Source organism: Vulpes vulpes, chromosome 8, assembly GCF_048418805.1.
Source record: "Vulpes vulpes isolate BD-2025 chromosome 8, VulVul3, whole genome shotgun sequence".
In the NCBI taxonomy this organism is placed as follows: domain Eukaryota; kingdom Metazoa; phylum Chordata; class Mammalia; order Carnivora; family Canidae; genus Vulpes; species Vulpes vulpes.
The window spans coordinates 17,466,524-17,484,914 of record NC_132787.1 but is presented as its reverse complement, the minus strand read 5'-3'; the positions used below and the strand labels follow the sequence as shown (position 1 = coordinate 17,484,914).

At 35.4% G+C, this 18,391-nt stretch overlaps 1 protein-coding gene across 4 annotated transcripts in view; it reads right to left on the bottom strand.

The window, feature by feature from the left end:
• The window catches only part of IPO8 (importin 8), a 70,114-nt gene that overhangs the window by 18,578 nt on the left and 33,145 nt on the right, over positions 1 to 18,391 (bottom strand). For all 4 annotated transcript variants that reach the window (XM_072765649.1, XM_072765651.1, XM_072765650.1 and 1 more), the window contains 7 exons: positions 16,907 to 17,072; positions 15,568 to 15,728; positions 14,612 to 14,737; positions 10,840 to 10,906; positions 6,391 to 6,516; positions 5,620 to 5,717; positions 1,289 to 1,384 (listed from right to left, as the gene is read on the bottom strand). In XM_072765649.1, coding sequence (XP_072621750.1) covers positions 1,289 to 1,384; positions 5,620 to 5,717; positions 6,391 to 6,516; positions 10,840 to 10,906; positions 14,612 to 14,737; positions 15,568 to 15,728; positions 16,907 to 17,072 — 840 coding nt within the window. The remainder of the gene's footprint in view (positions 1 to 1,288; positions 1,385 to 5,619; positions 5,718 to 6,390; positions 6,517 to 10,839; positions 10,907 to 14,611; positions 14,738 to 15,567; positions 15,729 to 16,906; positions 17,073 to 18,391) is intronic.

Here is an 18,391-nt window from a genome sequence, read left to right as displayed (position 1 = left end):
TTATTCATAACAGCCAAAAAGAGGAAATAATCAGGGGCACCTGGCTGATTTCATTGGCAGAGTATGCCACTCTTGATTCCAGAGTCATGAGTTCAAGCCCCACGTCAGGCAAGGAGCTTACTTAAAAAAAAAAAAAAAAAAAAGGAAAAGAAAAAGAAATAATCCAAACATCTATCAACTTATGAATAGCTAAAATAAATGTGATCTATCCACACAATGGAATATTTAGCAATAAAAAGAAATGAAGTAATAGTATACATGCTACCACATGGATGAACCTTTAAAACATCATGCTAGGGACGCCTGGGTGGCTCAGCAGTTGAGAGCATCTGCCTTCAGCTCAGGGCGTGATCTCAGAGTCCAGGGTTTGAGTCCTGCATCAGGCTCCCTGCAAGGAGTCTGCTTCTCCCTCTGCCTATGTCTCTGCCTGTCTCTCTCTCTCTGTGTGTCTCATGAATAAATAAATAATCTTTAAAAAAAAATAAAGCATCATACTAAGAAAACTCATTCACAAAGGACCACATGATTCCATTTATATAAAATGTCCAGAATAGGCAAATCTCTAAAATAAGAAAGTAGATTAATGGTTGCCTAGGCTGGGGGGTGAGTTTTAAGGGGAAATAAGTAATTACTAATGGGTATAGAGTTCTTTGGGCCGTAGGGAGGGAATGTTCTAATACTGACTGTAGTAATAGTTGCATGATTCTGTGAATATATTAAAACCCACTGAAGTATATACACTTAAAGGAGTGAATTATATGGTATGTGAATTATAGCTCAATAAAGCTGTTACCAAAAAATACATGGAGCAAAAGTTACAGAATTGAAAGAAAAAAAGACAACACAATTTTATTTGAACACTTTTCCTCAGTTACTATCATACCGGTATTATATCAAATTAATCTTTGTTGAAAATTTACAGTGCTTTTAAATCAGTAAAACAAACTTTCTCTTTTTGCACAGTACCTTCAATTATGGTTAAAAGACAACATCTGAAAATATTTCAATAGAATCCACAAAAACAAAGGGAAAATGCAAATCTCTGGAAAACCAAGTGACTAGAATTTACATATTTATCTCCTTCATGATTTGCTTGATAGCCTCTTAAATTATTATATATTTTCCTGTTTATTTCTTTCTCATCTTTCTTTGTCATTTCAATAGGATTTGTACCAGCAAGCACAAACAAAAGGCTACCTTTTTAATTTTCCATCATAATATAAATGTCATTCAAGCATGTAAATTTTCAATATAAGCATTAAGTACAGACTTTCTATACATGTATTACCTGATCAATTCCCTTTCCTTTGCATTGAAGAATGATGACTTCAAGAAGTTTGGCTGCATGACATTCTGCATCTTCTCCTGCATCGCCACAGAGTACCTACAATAATTACAACTTAGCTCAGCAGTGAATAGGACTACATAGCATTTCACTGAGTCCACATGAAGCAAATATCTCATGAAAATTTAGGCATTAGAATCATGGGGTTTTGGGGTGCCTGGGTGGCTCAGTCAGTTGAGCATCTGCCTTTGGCTCAGGTCATGATCCCAGGGTCCTGGGATTGAGCCCCAATGGCAGGCTCCCTGCACAGCAGAGAGTCTGCTTCTCTCTCTCTCTCTCTCTCTCTCTCTCTCTCTCCTTCTGCCCCTCCTCCTGCTAATGCTTTCTCTTTCTCTCAAATAAATAAAATCTTAAAAAAAAAAAAATAATCAGGGACACCTGGGTGGCTCAGCAGTTGAGTGTCTGCCTTCAGCTCAGGGCATGATCCTAGAGTCCCGAGATGAAGTCCCATATTGGGATCCTTGCCTGGAACCTGCTTCTCCTGTCTCTGCCTCTCTTTCTGCCTCTCCCTGTGTCTCTCATGAATTAGTAATTAAAATCTTTAAAAAAAAAAATCATAGCTTTGCAAGTTTACCTTGCCCACCCAAAGAAGGAAGGTCAATATAAACTCCATCTATCTTCTTTATCTACTCTAATTTCTTATAAGGAGTAATAATTCACCTATATAAATTTGGATTAATAAAGTAAGCTATAGGAGTTAACTCTCCAGATAAATGAAGCCTCCCTTTAAAGGCAACAAAGCAAGAAAGTGAAATCAAAAATTTTTAAAACCTTCTGTTTAAACAATGAAACAAACCCTGTAGTTTTCTGTTTGACTTCATTTTTTTCTAATAACCATAATTTAATATCATATACCTTTTAATTTCTCCATATGGACTTTTAACTATATTTTCCATGGATGTTATAACCATTTAGGACTATAAATATTACAGTACATAAATATAACAGTTTACCAGGCCATGCCTCTTTTGACAATTCTGTATTTTCACTATTATAAATAATTCTACAATGCACGTGTTTGTACATAAAATTTGGAATATAATTGCCTCATAAGGTTTGAGAAGAGAGATTCATAGAGACATAATCATATTAGAAATTAGAAAATACGGAAAAATTAATGAGTTCAAACAAGCTGTAAGAAAAAGAACAGACTTAATCTAAAAAAAAAAAAAAAGACAATCTAAAGAATAAAGAAGAGACAGAAATTTAAAATACAGCCAAAAAAAGGTAACAAAGAGAGACAAAAGACAGCCTCATTGAATAAAGACAATAAAGCAGACTTTTGTCAAAATTATTCTTAAAAAGAGATCAAAATTTTTAAAATATTAGAAATGAAGACAAATACAGATAAAGAAGAGATTAAAATAAGTGAATACTATGGAGAATATTATATTCCTTATATATTTGAAAACTCAGATGAATTGGATAATTTCCTAGACAAATACAATTTAAGAAAACTGAATTAAAAAGAAATTCTGGATAAAGAAGATAGACTGAATATTCTCATTTAATTTTATTACTTCCCAAAAGACCATTAAAAAATGACAGTAAAGAGATTTTAGAGACATAAATCCACTAAGAGAAAAGGAAAAAAGTAGACAGTTATAAAATTTTGGAAACGGAAAAAAAATGGATCAGTGAGCTGAACTGCAAGCTATAGCTGGTAAAGCCAGCAATCAACCCTATTTACAGAAATTTTTAAATTCTACCTCTTAGGGCAATGTATACACATCTAATTTTTTTTTTTAATTTATTTATGATAGTTACAGAGAGAGAGAGAGGCAGAGACATAGGTAGAGGGGGAAGCAGGCTCCATGCACCGGGAGCCTGATGTGGGATTTGATCCTGGGTCTCCAGGATCGCGCCCTGGGCCAAAGGCAGGCGCCAAACTGCTGCGCCACCCAGGGATCCCCCTACACATCTAGATTCTAAACGTGAATGGACTCTGGAAACAGAATGCCTTAGTTCAAATTCCAGCTCTGTCACTTATTATCAGTGTTTTTAAAAAAGCTAATTAACCTCTGTGTCTTACTATATATATACAGTACTACATAAAGAGTATAATAATATATGTAACGTGGTAGGGCTGCAGAATACAGAAAAACAAAACAAAACAAAACAATCACTCCCTTTGCCCCAGATTGCATTTACCCAGGGTTTTTTTGTTGTTGGTGGTGGTGGTGGTTGGTTTTGGTCCCCACCTCCAGAAGAAGAAACAAAATATATTTCAGTAATTTAAAAAATGGGCTCTGGAGCCAGACTACCTAGCTTCAAATATGGCTCCAACACAGACTAGCTCTGTGACTTAAAACTATGTGACTCAAGCATGACACAAAAAAGTGTGCCTCAGTCTCCTCTTTACTAAAAGGTGATACTTTCCTCATAATATTGTAGAGATAAAATAAGTTAATATGTAAAAAGTACTTAGGAAATACCTCATATACAGTATGACTTCAGTAAGTATTAGCTATTACTAAAAAAAACAAGAATACAACATATATTTTAACCACTTGGTAAGTCTAAGGACATCACTGTGAACATCACTTTTATCCCAGCTGCTATAACACAGAGCAGCTATACAAATGGGTGTAGGACTGTTATGTCTTCTGCTTGCTGTTTTCTCTTCCCCTTATCCTCACTAGCGACTATCTCTACAACTTAGAATACTGAAGACTGCCAAGTGATTATGATTTAATAAGCTAGGTTATTACAGAGCTAAATGGATCTTTAAAAATCATGATTCTACTCCTTCAGTTTATATGTGATGGAACTTCACGACCTCCCAAAATCTCCCAGGCTCTTTACAAGTGAACTGAGACCTCAATCAGATGTGCTGATTATCAGTTCAGAGCTCTTAACATCTTGGTACATATTTCTTCTAGTGAGGAAAATACGTTGTACACTAGGTATTTTATTCCCAAGGCCAAACTTAAGTATCTGGGAGCTCTATGCAATACAATTTTATATTTATGTATATATAAATATTCACCTAAAGGAGAAGGAAAACATTATTCTATACTCATCAATGATTCCAGATATAACCAATAGAGGGCAAAATCTATCCTGTGACAAAGACAACACAGACAATCATATTTGTATGTAAATATAACAGTAGCCAGTAAATGGCTAACAAATCATCCTGTACTGAGCTAAATGATGCCATTTTTCCAACTATTCCAATTCTTTTGTCTTATGTTACTTATATTCAAAACATATATATCTAGTAGGTTCCAATATACACATTCAACTTTAAAAAATCAGTGATTAACAAACTGTGGCTAATTTTCTTAGCACTTTGCTTTTTTGTTTTTAGGGTTACTTTTAGAACTTTAATCAAGTAGTAAGTTTGCATTTTTTAAAGAAAAAAAAACACAAAATTATTTACCCTAAACATCATAAAGTACACAGCTATGTAAGTGGCAAACATCAGGAGTGCATTGGATGGTTCAGTCAGTTGAGTGTCTGACTCTTGGTTTTGGCTCAGATCATGATCTTGTGGTCAAGTTAGGGTACAAGCTCAGCGTGGAGTCTGCTTGGGATTCTCTCTCTCCCTCTGTCCCTCCCCCTCTTCTCTCTCTCTCTCTCTCTCAAATAAAATAAAAAATAAAATAAAATAAAATAAATCTTTAAAAAAATATAAATAAGGGCCACCTGGGTGGCTCAGTCAGTTAAGCCTCCAACTCTTGATTTTGGCTCAAGTCATGATCTCAGGGTCATGGAATCAAGCCCAATGTCTGGCTCCTCTCTCAGCAGGGGGTCTGCTAGAGATGCTCTCTCTTCCTCTCCCTCTGCCCCTCCCCATCCCGGCACACAACTCTCTCAAACAGATGAATAAATCTTTAAAAAAATAAAAAATAAAGAGGGACACCGGGTGCTCAGTGGTTGAGCCTCTGTCTTCGGCTCAGGGCATGACCCCAAGGCTCTGGGATGGAAGCCCAGATCAGGATCCCCACAGGGAGCCTGCTTCTCCCTCTACCTGTGTCTCTGCCTCTCTCTGTGTGTCTCTCATGAATAAATAAATAAAATCTTTAAAAAAAAAAAAAGAAAGAAAGAAAAATTTTAAATAAATAAAAGTGGCAAACATTCTTAAGCACAATGCAATATAAAATTGTCAAATTACAATTCCAAGGTCTATTAGGAAAAAAAAAAAGGGCAAATACATGTTGAAGGTGATACAGAAGTCAAGTATAAGAGACAAACTGAAAGAGTGTCCTGAAGTAAAATGCTCAAACATTAGTAAGAACCACTACAACACCTGATTAGGACACACTTACCTTTCTACACATTGTAAAAAGTATTTCTAAATGCTTTGGATTAGATAACAAAGTATCTGTATCTATTGTCACATAATTATGCAGGAGAGGCATCATATCTGGAAAAAAAAATTCAAAAGCCCAATGACACTTGAGTAGCAAGAGTAGAAAGGAAGTATTCCCATTGAAACCCTATTTCTGTAGCACCCACACATTACTATCTTTCCTCACAACCACAAAATGCTAGTAACAAAAATGACAGATCAGCTCTATCTATAGACGAAGAAAATGTGGATCAGAAAGATTAAAGCACTAATCATTTATTAAAGCAATTGTTTCAAATTTTTGTCTTTTTCTCCATAGGAGTCATCACCATTTGCATACTGTATATTTTCTTGCTTGTCTGTATGCTCCTCGCCTTCCCTGTTCCCCACTAGAATGGTAGCACCCAAAGACCTAGCGCTGTCTAGTTAGTTCACTGCTATACTGCTGTGCTTAGAACAGTGCTTGGAATATAGACTGCATTCAGGAAACATTAAGTGAATTAATCTATGGATATATGCTCTGACTGCAAACTAATTTAAGATATAATAGGAAACAGTCTCCCTTGTGATGCCTGTATTTCTAGGGCTGTAAAACACTGCTCCAATAGCAGCATCCTTTATTCAGAAAGGAAAGAACAACAATTATTTTCTGATTAGTAGTGGAATCATATATGTCTTTATATCAGGTGTCAAAGGAAATAATGTCTAGACACAGAAAATCAAAAATGTTACATGGTAAAAGCCATACCTGTAAAGTATTCAAAACAGTCCTGCTGAAAAACTTCATATAATATACCTAGCAGCTGCCACATTTGAGGGGAAATACCATGGCAGGTTAAACTATATGCCAGTGAAAGAATTTCTTCATAGAATTCTAGAATGAAGAAAATCTCTAGTTAGAATGCTAGAAAACAGCAAAAATTAAACACAAAGACCACAGAGAGGAAGACTTAGGCTATCCACTCACATACATTCCTCTTATACCTAACATATTTTGAGCGCCACTTTCTCGGCATTCCCATCTTCAGCTACCAATATTTGCCACCTTCTATTTCTTACCAAGATCTTTCCTCTACCCAATAGAACAGAGCAAAGATTTATTTCTACTAACCTTACCCACAATACTGGAAATATGTATATTGTTGATAATGTGTAACAAATAAAATATAGTTTATATTTCTAAAGCTATGTTAGAAATGGATACAAGAAGGAATAGATAGTTGTATATCTCTCATGCACAGGATTTGTAATTTACAGATAATTAATATTCTTTGGGAATCTTAATTAAGCTAGGCTAAAATATCTTCCTGCCTCACATATGTTTACAAACTATATTCTGGACCATATTTTGTCAATTTACAAACCTTGTAAAATTTGTACAGTATTTGCTACAAGACAATTATATCCAGTATAAAGAGTCCAAAGGGAATGCTCTTGTATTTGCATATATATTATTACCCTCTGTCAAAAGGAAATCATATCTAAATACACAATCAGAAAACACAATTCTCAATACAAAATTTTCAAGTAATTCTGACCATGTCACTGAGCAAAAGTCTTTTGACTTCTAAGGGTTTTTTTTCTCTTATTTAAAAGGAACTAGGTGTACCTGGGTAGCTCAGTGAGTTAAGCATCTAACTCTTGATTTTCAGCTCAGGTCATAATCTCAAGGTCATGAGATCAAGCGCCCCATTGGACTCTGTGATGAACACAGTACCTGCTTAAGATTCTCTCTCTCTCTTCCTCTCTCTACCCCTCTCTCCACTGTGCACTCTCTCTCTCAAAAAAATCAAAAAAAATAAATAAATAAATAAATAAAAAGAACTAATATACACCCTGGATGTGCTTGAACTCTTTTTCTGTAACATTATTTTTTTTTTAAGATTTTATTTATTTATTCATGAGAGACAGAGAGAGAGAGAGGCAGAGACACAACACAGGCAGAGAGAGAAGCAGGCTCCATGCAGGGAGCCCAACATGGGACTCAATCCTGGGATCCCAGGATCACAACCTGAGCTAAAGGAGGCGCTAAACCACTGAGCCACCCAGGCTGCTCTGTAACATTATTTAAAACAATATAGCAAAAGCTAGTAGATAGGTACTTGTCTTACCAAGAGCAAAATAAGATGGAAATCATAGATACTGGAAAATAATCTGTTACATAAGACAATCACATGAAAAGCAACACTATCTGAATATGAAATATCTGAAAGTTCTGTTTCTCACCACCCCACACTGTGGATAGGAGGAAAGGAGAGCAAATGTCTCTTCCTAACACAAAGCCTACAGACAGAAAAGGGGCCCAATATTTCCTGGCACATCCCCTGGCAGCTTCAGCATATGTGCACGGCCCAGCCACTCAGATGGTGAAGATCAGGACTTTGAAACCTGACAGAAAAACTAGAAGGTGCAGGGCAGCACGGGTGGCTCAGAGGTTTAGCGCCTGCCTTCAGCCCAGGGCGTGGTCCTGGAGACCCGGGATCGAGTCCCACGTCGGGCTGCCTGCATGGAGCTTGCTTCTCCCTCTGCCTGTGTCTCTGCCCTGGCCCCCCGCCCCGCTCTCTGTGTCTCTCATGAATAAATAAAATCTTAAAAAAAAAAAAAAAAACTAGAAGGTACAAAGCTGTTGCGGATTATTTTTTGTGGCTGTACTAGAGTCTGAACTGTGGTGGGCAGCAGTGCAGGAGCCGGTGTTGATAAAGGCAGCCCTGGCCTTCTCAGCAGACCACTTCTACGGCACAATCCTGCTGGTTCCAGCCAGCTTCAACCTTACCACACATTCAGTGAGCTACCATACATCTTCCTAAGTTCCATTTATGCTTGAATTTACCAAAAATTATTTCAATCATTCTCAACCAAGAAGACTGACTGTTAGGGTGGGATGGCTGTGCTTACTTTGACTTCCTGCACAATAAAGCAGTTAAAGCAGTCATAGCTAATCCTGGATTCTAATAATAAATTAAATTTTTTGAGTAAATTAGCAATGAAAACAGGCAAGGGAAAAAAGGAAAGTGAAACAATGGAAAGACACTAGACCATGGACACAAATTAAGTCAGGCTGCTGGGGTGGAGGTCTTGGAATAAGAGAGTTAGCCCATGACATCTTGAAGAACAAGTATCTCTCTCTCTCTCTCTTTTTTTTTTTTTTTAAGATTTTATTTATTTATTCATGAGAGATACAGAGAGAGAAAGGCAGAGACACAGGCAGAGGGAGAAGCAGGCTCCACGCAGAGAGCCCGATGTGGGACTCAATCCTGGATCGAGCTCCAGGATCACACCCTGGGCCAAAGACAAATGCTCAACCACTGAGCCACCTGGGCATCCCTCAAGTATCTTTTTTTTAATCTAAGATCCTGTATGTCCAAATATTGGTTCAAAATCAGCCGTTAACGTTACATTACAGCTACAAACATAAGAAAGATCATCCATCACCTTAGGGCTAAGGATGGAATATCAGATAGGCAACTGGAACCACGGCTTTCTCCTCTACCCACTGCACCCAAAAATAGACCCATTCCCTTAACATCCTGACATTGCAGGTGTGCAAATCAAACAGTTATCATAGGTAAATTAGAAGATTGGTATAAACTATTTCTCTTCGCCTTACTTCACGACTTACTCCTCAAGATTATTTTTTTAAAAAAAGATTTTATTTGAGAGAGAGAAAAAACAAGTAGTAGGGAGGGTGGAGGGACAGAGAGGCAGACTCCCCAGTGAGCAGGGAGCCTGATGCAGGGCTCCATCCCAGCACCCCGGGATCATGACCTGAGCTGAAGGCAGAACTTTACCGACTGAGTCACCCAGGCACCCCAAGATTATTTTAAATTTAAATGGAGAATTTTCAGTTACAATTTCTTCCATGAATAAGGATATAAGTGAATAAACTCTTTTTTTGCTTATCAGAATCTCTAGGATTATGATCCAGAAATGTCATTTTAACTAGCTCCAGGTGATTCTTATGCACAGCAAAGTTTGAGAACTACTGCTTTATAGCAATAATTTCAAAAGGAAAGAGTATGTACCCCAGGCAGTGTACAAGATAATCCACTGAGAAAGGAAAATAATGTATGAGAACACATTTATAGAGAGAAGTTTAATCCCATACTTTTACATTTCTATTTTTATGGATGTAAATGTAATTTAGTAACATGTATATTGCCTATAATATGTATTCAAATATTATTCACCTATATTAAAAATGCATGCTCCATTTTTACTAATGGGATGAATGATAAAACGCTTAGAGACAACTGCTCATAAGCAGTCACATGCTTTTCTTCCACCTTTCCATCTGCACGCTATACAGGTTACATCTCCCTCGTGGCCACATGACTTACAGCTGCCATCTTCAAAATGCTTGGTTACTATGGAAAAATAGCCTCCTCTACAAATTCCCATCAGTTTGTAACATCCTGATTCTATTAGTTACTCATTCTGTTCAGAAGTCAGGCACTATAACAGAACAATTATCTCACACTTCTGATAGGACATAGGTCTATTATTTCTCATTTTTCAATTCCAGACTAAAGTAACCTGGCCTGAACTTCATCCCAGTTCTTCCTTTTAAAAAATGTAAAATCTAAAGTTCTCTGTGCTTTAAATTCTAAGACTAAAAATTTTTTATGGGCGATGCCTGGGTGGTTCAGCAGTTAAGGTCTGCCTTCAGCTCAGGGCATGATCCTGGACTCCCAGGATCGAGTCCCACATCGGGCTCCCTGCATGAAGCCTGCTTCTCCCTCTGCCTATGTCTCTGCCTCTCTCTTTCTGTGTCTCTCATGAATAAATAAATAAAATCTTTAAAAAAATTTTTTTAGGGCAGCCCTGGTGGTACAGCGGTTTAGTGCCACCTTCAGCTCAGGGCATGATCCTGGATACCCAGGATTGAGTCCTACATCGGGCTTCCTGCATGGAGCCTGCTTCTCCCTCTGCCTGCATCTCTGCCTCTCCCTCTCTCTGTGTCTCTCATGAATAAATAAATAAAATCTTTAAAAACAAAATTTTATTGGATGTATTAAATTTTCCCCCAAATAAAAATATAGATATCTAATACTAGAAAGTATATCCCCAAACAGAAGAGAATGCAAGCTTCTCTTCCTCAAAATTGTCCATATTGTTGAATTTGAAAGGCTAAAAATGCACTTTAAGTTCACCAAATTTAAAATATCAGTTTACCTTTTTACTCTACCTTTGAACTTACCAATTACATGCTTCTGTAAAACAAGATCAATGATCCGTAGACAGATATTCTCTAACTGCTGAGTAACCTAAAGACAAATTTAGGTCTTCAGTTTAAAATTCATCATGATAACCCTTAGTCTATAAATATTAGCCCAATAAAAAATAACGACAGGACTTTTCTGACAGGGAAAGTTGACAATTCTAAATTTCAAGTGAAAAATATAACCAAACTAGAGATAAAAGTGGGAGTTAAATTTGTAATAAAATCACAAATTAAGTTAGCTCCTTACCTCATATTTTATACCAAAACAAGTTCTTAATGAATGAAAGATTTCAATGTGAAAACTTGGGCCATAAAAATACTAGAAGAAATGAAAAGAAGTTGTGTATAACCCTAAAGATGGAAAATGGCTCAAAAGCACAGAAATCAGAAATATACTGAGCCATTTGATTTCAAAAATTAGTATCTGCATAGGGTAGGGGGCAAAGATAAACGAAAAACTGAGGGAATCATTTTCAAATGGTATCACAGACAAAGATAATGTTCTCTCCCATGAAATCAAATCAACAGAAAAAAAAGCAAAGGTTATGAAAAAGAAATATAAACAGACCTTAAGCCTTTAACAAGATGTTCACTCTAATACATGATAAGAGTACAAATTATAAGCCCCAGATTATCACTTTTCACCTATCAGACTGGTGGTAATGATCAAAAAGTACGTAGCTGGGAAGAGACACACTGCTGTCCATTGATTTGGGAAATGTAAATTGGCCAAGTTAGCAATACCTTTCAAGCTTATTCATACATACATCCTGTGATCCAGCAATTCCACTTCAAGGAATTTGCTCTCTAGACATATTATTACCTATGGGAATGACATGTAAAAAGCCACTCACTTAGTTACAACCAAAGTTCCATTTAACGAGGGACAGTTAAATTATGTTCACTAATGAGGGACTGGTTGAATAAACTTGACATATGATATAAAGGAATATTATGTAACTACTAAAAATATTTAACTTTAGTGACTAATATGGAAGGATCACTATTCAAATTCAAATTCAAAATTGGCAGATAAAAACTGTACACTATACTTTTTTTTTATACTATACTTTTCATAAAATAAAAATACACACACTCATTTTTTTGCTTAGGTATTATAATAGGAAAAAAATCTCTGGAAGGATACAAAACCTTGTAAAGGAGTTACCTCCAGAGAATTACATCTGGGGAGCTAAGTGAGAAGGTGAAATTTACTATATTTTCACACCTTTTGAATTTTTCAACATATGTTGTACTAAATATTTTTTAAATAAGCAAAAAATTGAATTCCAACATGGGTTAGATTTTTCATCTAAGTAGCTCATTTTAGCTTTTGAGCATATTCTTTGAATATTCAACCCTAAAGTACTATCTTAAATAGTCAACATATTTTGCCACCGGTAGGATGGATACCAAACCACCAGAGCAGCTGCCAGTTGTAAATAACTGATATGCTTATTTATCACTGTATATCCCTGAAAACCAGCCCTAGAAATAGACATATGTGCATGTATTATTTGGAAGAATATACAATAAATGCTAACAATGACCATTAAAAAAATAAAGTACTGTCTTAAAGTTCAAATGATCCAAAAATCTCCCAGTTTAAAAATTAGTCAATATATTTAAAGCCATTAAAGCAAAACTGCATATGCATAAGCATCTGGTTTAGATTTCTAGTTTTATTCTGCATACATTAAGTGTTTGTACATGTATTCATGCACATGTGATTTTTTCCTTTTAAGGAAACATTCTCCTCAAAGTTTGCTTTTAATAGTCAAAGTTCAAAATCACAGGACAAGCAGTCAGGAGACAAAGATTCCAGTCTTTGTTTTGCCTCTAATTATGTATGACCTTAGTAAAGCCACTTACTGAAGGCTTTAAGTTTTCTTCATCTGTAGGTAAGGACGCTGGATTTGATTAGTGTTTCTCAATTTTAAACCATGCCTCCTTTGATAATCACAGTAAGTTTACATGCTCCTTTATATGAAATGCAAAATAAGTTTAATGTCGAGTAAAAAAATTAGGGGATCCCTGGGTGGCTCAGTGGTTTAGCGCCTGCCTTTGGCCCGGGGCTTGATCCTGGAGTCCCGGGATCGAGTCCCACGTAGGGCTCCCGGCATGGGGACTGCTTCTCCCTCTGCCTGTGTCTCTGCCCCGCTGTCTTCTCTCTCTCTATCATGAATAAATAAATTTTAAAACAAAAAAAAAAAGAGTAAAAAAATTAAAACAAAAAGGTAAAAAAAAAGTAAAAAAAAAAAAGGTAAAATACCGTTTTGTTTTTATTTTTTTTTAAATATTTATAGCAGCTTTATTTGTTTTTTTTCTTTTTAATTTTTTTTTTATTTATTTATGATAGTCACACAGAGAGAGAGGCAGAGACACAGGCAGAGGGAGAAGCAGGCTCCATGCACCAGGAGCCTGACGTGGGATTCGATCCTGGGTCTCCAGGATCACGCCCTGGGCCAAAGGCAGGCGCCAAACCGCTGCGCCACCCAGGGATCCCACTGTTTTGTTTTTAAACTAATCCTGCTGCTCATTTTACTACTGCCTGTCCTACACACACACACACACACACACACTCATTTTGGAAAACTGGACTAGGGAATTTCTAAGGTCTCTCCAAATTGAAAATACAAGTTCACATATAAGATGAAAGAACTATTCTTAAGCATACTTGTTGTATTTTAATTTGGAACATCTCACTGTTCTGAGTGACCCATACAAGTTTAACAAGGATACAAAAAAAAAACAATAATGAATCTGGCAGTAAAATTTCACATTCAGCCTTTTAGGTGAAGGAGGCCTGCCCGGAAGAAGAATAGTGAACTGTTTTTAAGAATCTGGTAATCTTTCATTAGTATGTGATAAACACAGAATAAGTCAACAGCCACAGGGTTTAACAAAATGCTATTTAAAGGCTGGACACCTGCTTCCTAAATCGCACAATGTGAAACAGGAGCTGCCGCCATTGCCGCTCAAGTCAGCTTGAGTTCACGAAGTAACGAACTCAAATCTGATTTAAGGAGAGGATATGTAATGCTTGTGTAGGAGAGTGGAAGGTTGCAGGTGGAGAAAATGGATGTATTATCAAAATAATCTGAAATAATCTGGCTACAAACCCAAAACTGTGGCCATGAGCAATTTTCTCAATACTACCTAAACCTGTTTTACAATTCATCAAAAAGACACTACTATTTACCTGCTCCCATGATCTCTTAATAACATTAGGAAAATTCTAACAGCTTATAGAGAAGAAAGCATTTAATAACTGTCTTCATAAATTCTTATCCCAATATTCTCCTGGAATTCAGTTTAGGAAAATGATATTTTAAGTTCTTCTTCCCTTCCATTTTCATAATGTTTGTTACATTTGAATTTTGTTCCATTATTTAATATCTGCCACTGTGATTGAATGGCTGTTTCTCTCTACCAAGAAGACTTGATTGTAGGTTCCAGAAATCAGAGTTTATGTCTTATTCAATTTGATATTCCCCAACAACCTAACCTAGAACATAGCAGATGTGATAAACTAAACTCAGTTTTAGTACAAAGGAATATAGTATATATCTTAAAACAACATGTAATATTCCCCCCTTCAATTATTTTAGTGTTCCTTTAATATTTGAAGGTAATTTTTTAAATCTAGCAACATAACCAAAATGCAATTTTAAAGTCATGCCCACTGATCCTGTAAATTTCAATTAATGTTATTATAATGACATAATAAAACACAAAGAAATCCCACCTCTTTATGATCTTCTACAACTGTCAAGATAGTATCAATAGTATGTAAAATTCCCATAGCCATCACTGTTTTGTCTTCGATTTCTTCATATTCATCACTTTGAAGAACTTTGCCAAATATCTCAGCCTATGAACATAACATATACACATTCAACAATTAGTACTGTTATATCTACCTCTCACTGTTGTTATAATAAAAGGGCAGTGGCACTCTTCTGAATGTCAGCCTTGCTCAAACTCAATTTGTGCACTTTGCCAAGTAAATCAATGATAAAAACCATCATGTTTTAAATACAGCCATTTTTTCCTAGTCTAATCACTAGGGTGGAACATATACATTAGCTATAACAATAAGATAGCTATTTTTTAACCTCTGGTTTTATGAAGCAAATAAATCCTAAGTCTGGGAAAAGCGAAATCTAGCAATCAATACTCAAATGAAAAATTCAATAGAAGGTAGGAGACAAAGTCAAGAAATCATCTAGAAAATGAAACAAAAAAAGATAGATGTGGAAGGCAGGAGAAAAAAGTTGGGAAAATTAAAGACTCAGTCCTGATCCAATATTCTATATCGAAACTATAGAACAGGAAAAAAAAATGGTAGGGAGAAATTAATCAAATAATTCAAGAAATTACCCCAAACTGAAGGAAATGAGTTTCCAGATTCAAAGTCTGGAAAGCGAAAGTTTAGAAGGCTTATATTAAAGCACACCATTGTGAAATCTCAGAATACTACAGATGAAAACAAATGATCCCAGAATCATTTAAGCCTAATTAACTATAGAAATTAACTGACAGAATTATTAGAGTAAACATTTCCATATTAACATTTCAATTACATATAAAACTGAACTCAAATTTTGGAATTTAATGTATTTAGATTAGATAGGTCTTTTATTTTTATTATTCAAGGGTGAATTTGCTTTCAAGCTAACATAAAATTTTGCCCATTCTTACCAAATGTTGGGTCATATCAACAGCAATTGAAGCTACTTCTTGACTATATTCACATATCATCTTCTGGATAACATTAGTAACATCATCATTTTCTGTCTCTCTAACAATGTGCAACAGCTCCTGCATGATAGGCCTTACATGTGGCTTCATATATTCCTTAGCTAATGCAATAAAACAAAATCAGTAAAAAATTAGGCATTCACAACTGGTGAAAGGAATTACCTTGGTCACAAGGTAGAGTGACACAGAGTAATAGATTCTTGACAGATACTTGCTCTCTGGCAAGTAAGACACAGCTGTACCAAAATAATCTTCACCAATATATCCACTTCCCATTAAGTAATTAAGGGTAGTCAATCCCATAACATGGGAAAGAACTGTCCTACCCAAAATGCCAAGAGCCTTCATTGAGAAATTCTAATTATACAAATGCTTATAGGCTTATAGGACATATATATGACATCAAGATACAAATATAAAAAAATCATGTACACAAAAACTATGTCCAATATTGATGGTGCCCATTCCCTGCCACATATTCCTTGTATAATATTCACTGAAACACTGTAGAATAGAAGTAAACTAAGTTCATGTTCTTCATAAAACTGAATTCACTTTCAAAGGTTTACTTGAACTTTAAACAATATTCTTCTAAACAAATATCTGTGTCATCACTCACTAGAAATACCACCTGCTACTTTCAAAACTAGTAGAATCATAGAATCCTAGAGTTAAAAAGACTCCTAAGGCCATCTAGTCCAACCCCTTGAATTTAAATATATGGAAATCAAACTCCTGACATATGGTGTGCCTTGCCCAGGTTTACACAGCAACCCAGGAGCACAATCATAATTAGACACCAGGTCTCTTGATTCCCAGTCAACCCCAGTGCCCAGCGATTATCAACTTATTTCCTAATCTAAAATTTTTCTGGAGGGACGCCTGGGTGGCTCAGTAATTGAGTGTCTGCCTTTGGCTCAGGGCATGATCCCAGCGTCCTGGGATGAGTAGAGCATTGAGCTCCCTGTGGGGAGGCTGCTTCTCCCTCTGCCTGTGTCTCTGCCTCTCTCTATGTGTCTCTCATGAATAAATAAAAATGTTTTTAAAAATAAAATAAAATAATAAAATTTTTCTGGAAACCAGTCAATAATAACTCCTAATAAGGGGAAGAACAAACTCCTATAAAGTTCTGAGGGAACAAAAGTTCAGAAATCTAAACCCTCCACCTTTAGACTCAGAGAATCATCCTCATCAGGAAAGGAAGTAAAGAAATTATTTGAGAAGACGACATCAAACATAAAAATAGAATCCACCCTTTAAAAGGTATTTTTCGCTTTACCTTGTGTCTGGTTAGAAATTAAGGACTGGAGAGCCAAGGCAGCTTCAACTTTGACAGGCATCTCCTTATCTTCAATCAGGCTCTTCTTTGCCAGTTCAACAGCATTTCTTAGATTGAGTTCATTATGAAACTTCAAAGAACTGAATGCATGAAGTACCCAACAGGACTATGTTGGAAGAAGAAATTAAGTAGGGAACTATTAGGATTGTGGCATTGTATAATAAAGTTACACACATAGGAACTTTTTTTTAAGTAAAATATCATTAACTCTATCAAGTACTATTTGTTTTGAGGGTTAGCATATTAGCTTTAGTTGCTAACTTCTGGATTTCCTTTTTTTTTTTTTAATTAAAAAAGGTGGTTTTTTTTACTTCTAAATCATCTATATGCATTTTTCACAGGAAAAAGAAAATGGAACCAAACTGAAGTATCTCTGAAAACAGAAATCCTGCTCATTCTTAATAAATATTATGATTCATAACTAACTTGTTATTTATTTATATGTAAGAGCTACTACAAACCAATGTTTGACTTCATTTGTTGGCCTCCACAGCAAACAAATGAAACATTATTTTCCCTTACCAGCATCAAGACTTAGCAAACTTCCTCTTTTTTTTTTTATGCTCATATGAAGAATATTAAACCATATAGAGATTACCAAATTTTAAACTATTAGACCACAGAATCATATTATTTACTTTCTCTATGTACATAAAACACAATTAATGGTAATTTGAATTGTCAAAGACTTTTAACAAGGGAGTTACAATTCAGTCTGTCAAAGACAAGAGCCTACCTATAAAAATACGTGTATGCCTTCTGCACCTCTTAATCTATGTGTGCCCAAATACTTCTGTGAACATTACCTTCTGTTTATAAAATGCTTTAGTGTGCAAGACATTGTTAACATATGTTCCTTATAGCAAGACATTTTTTGTGTTGATGTAGTTATAAAGACAAATACTAGGCTCTTGAATTACAGCTCTATTTTTATTTCTCCATAAAAGATTGATTCTAGAAGTAATATACACTTAAAACACAAATTAAGTTTACATGGATTATTATTTTCTCCATTTTTCTAAAACATATATATTGACCTAAAATACGATTTATACTAGTCAAGTTTTTAGCCAAACTAGAATTTCATGCTGTTCTGGATGCTGAAAATTAATCAGTTTATGAATTTTTTTGTACGATTGCTATAACATCATCCCTCTCTCTGCATGTGTTAGAAATGCAGCAAGTGAGACTAGGGTGAAAATGTAAAGCAGTTAGAATTAAAATCCATAAATCTCTTATTTATTAGTTCGTTTTTTATTCAGCTTAGGTGACAATAAGGGACATTCTAATTGACTTCATTTTATACCAATATGTGGTAAAAGTTCAATTTATCCAAAAATATTTAGTTCAATAATTATCTTACAAATGAACATTTATTTATTTATTTATTTATTTATTTATTTTAATAATAATCTCTACACTCAG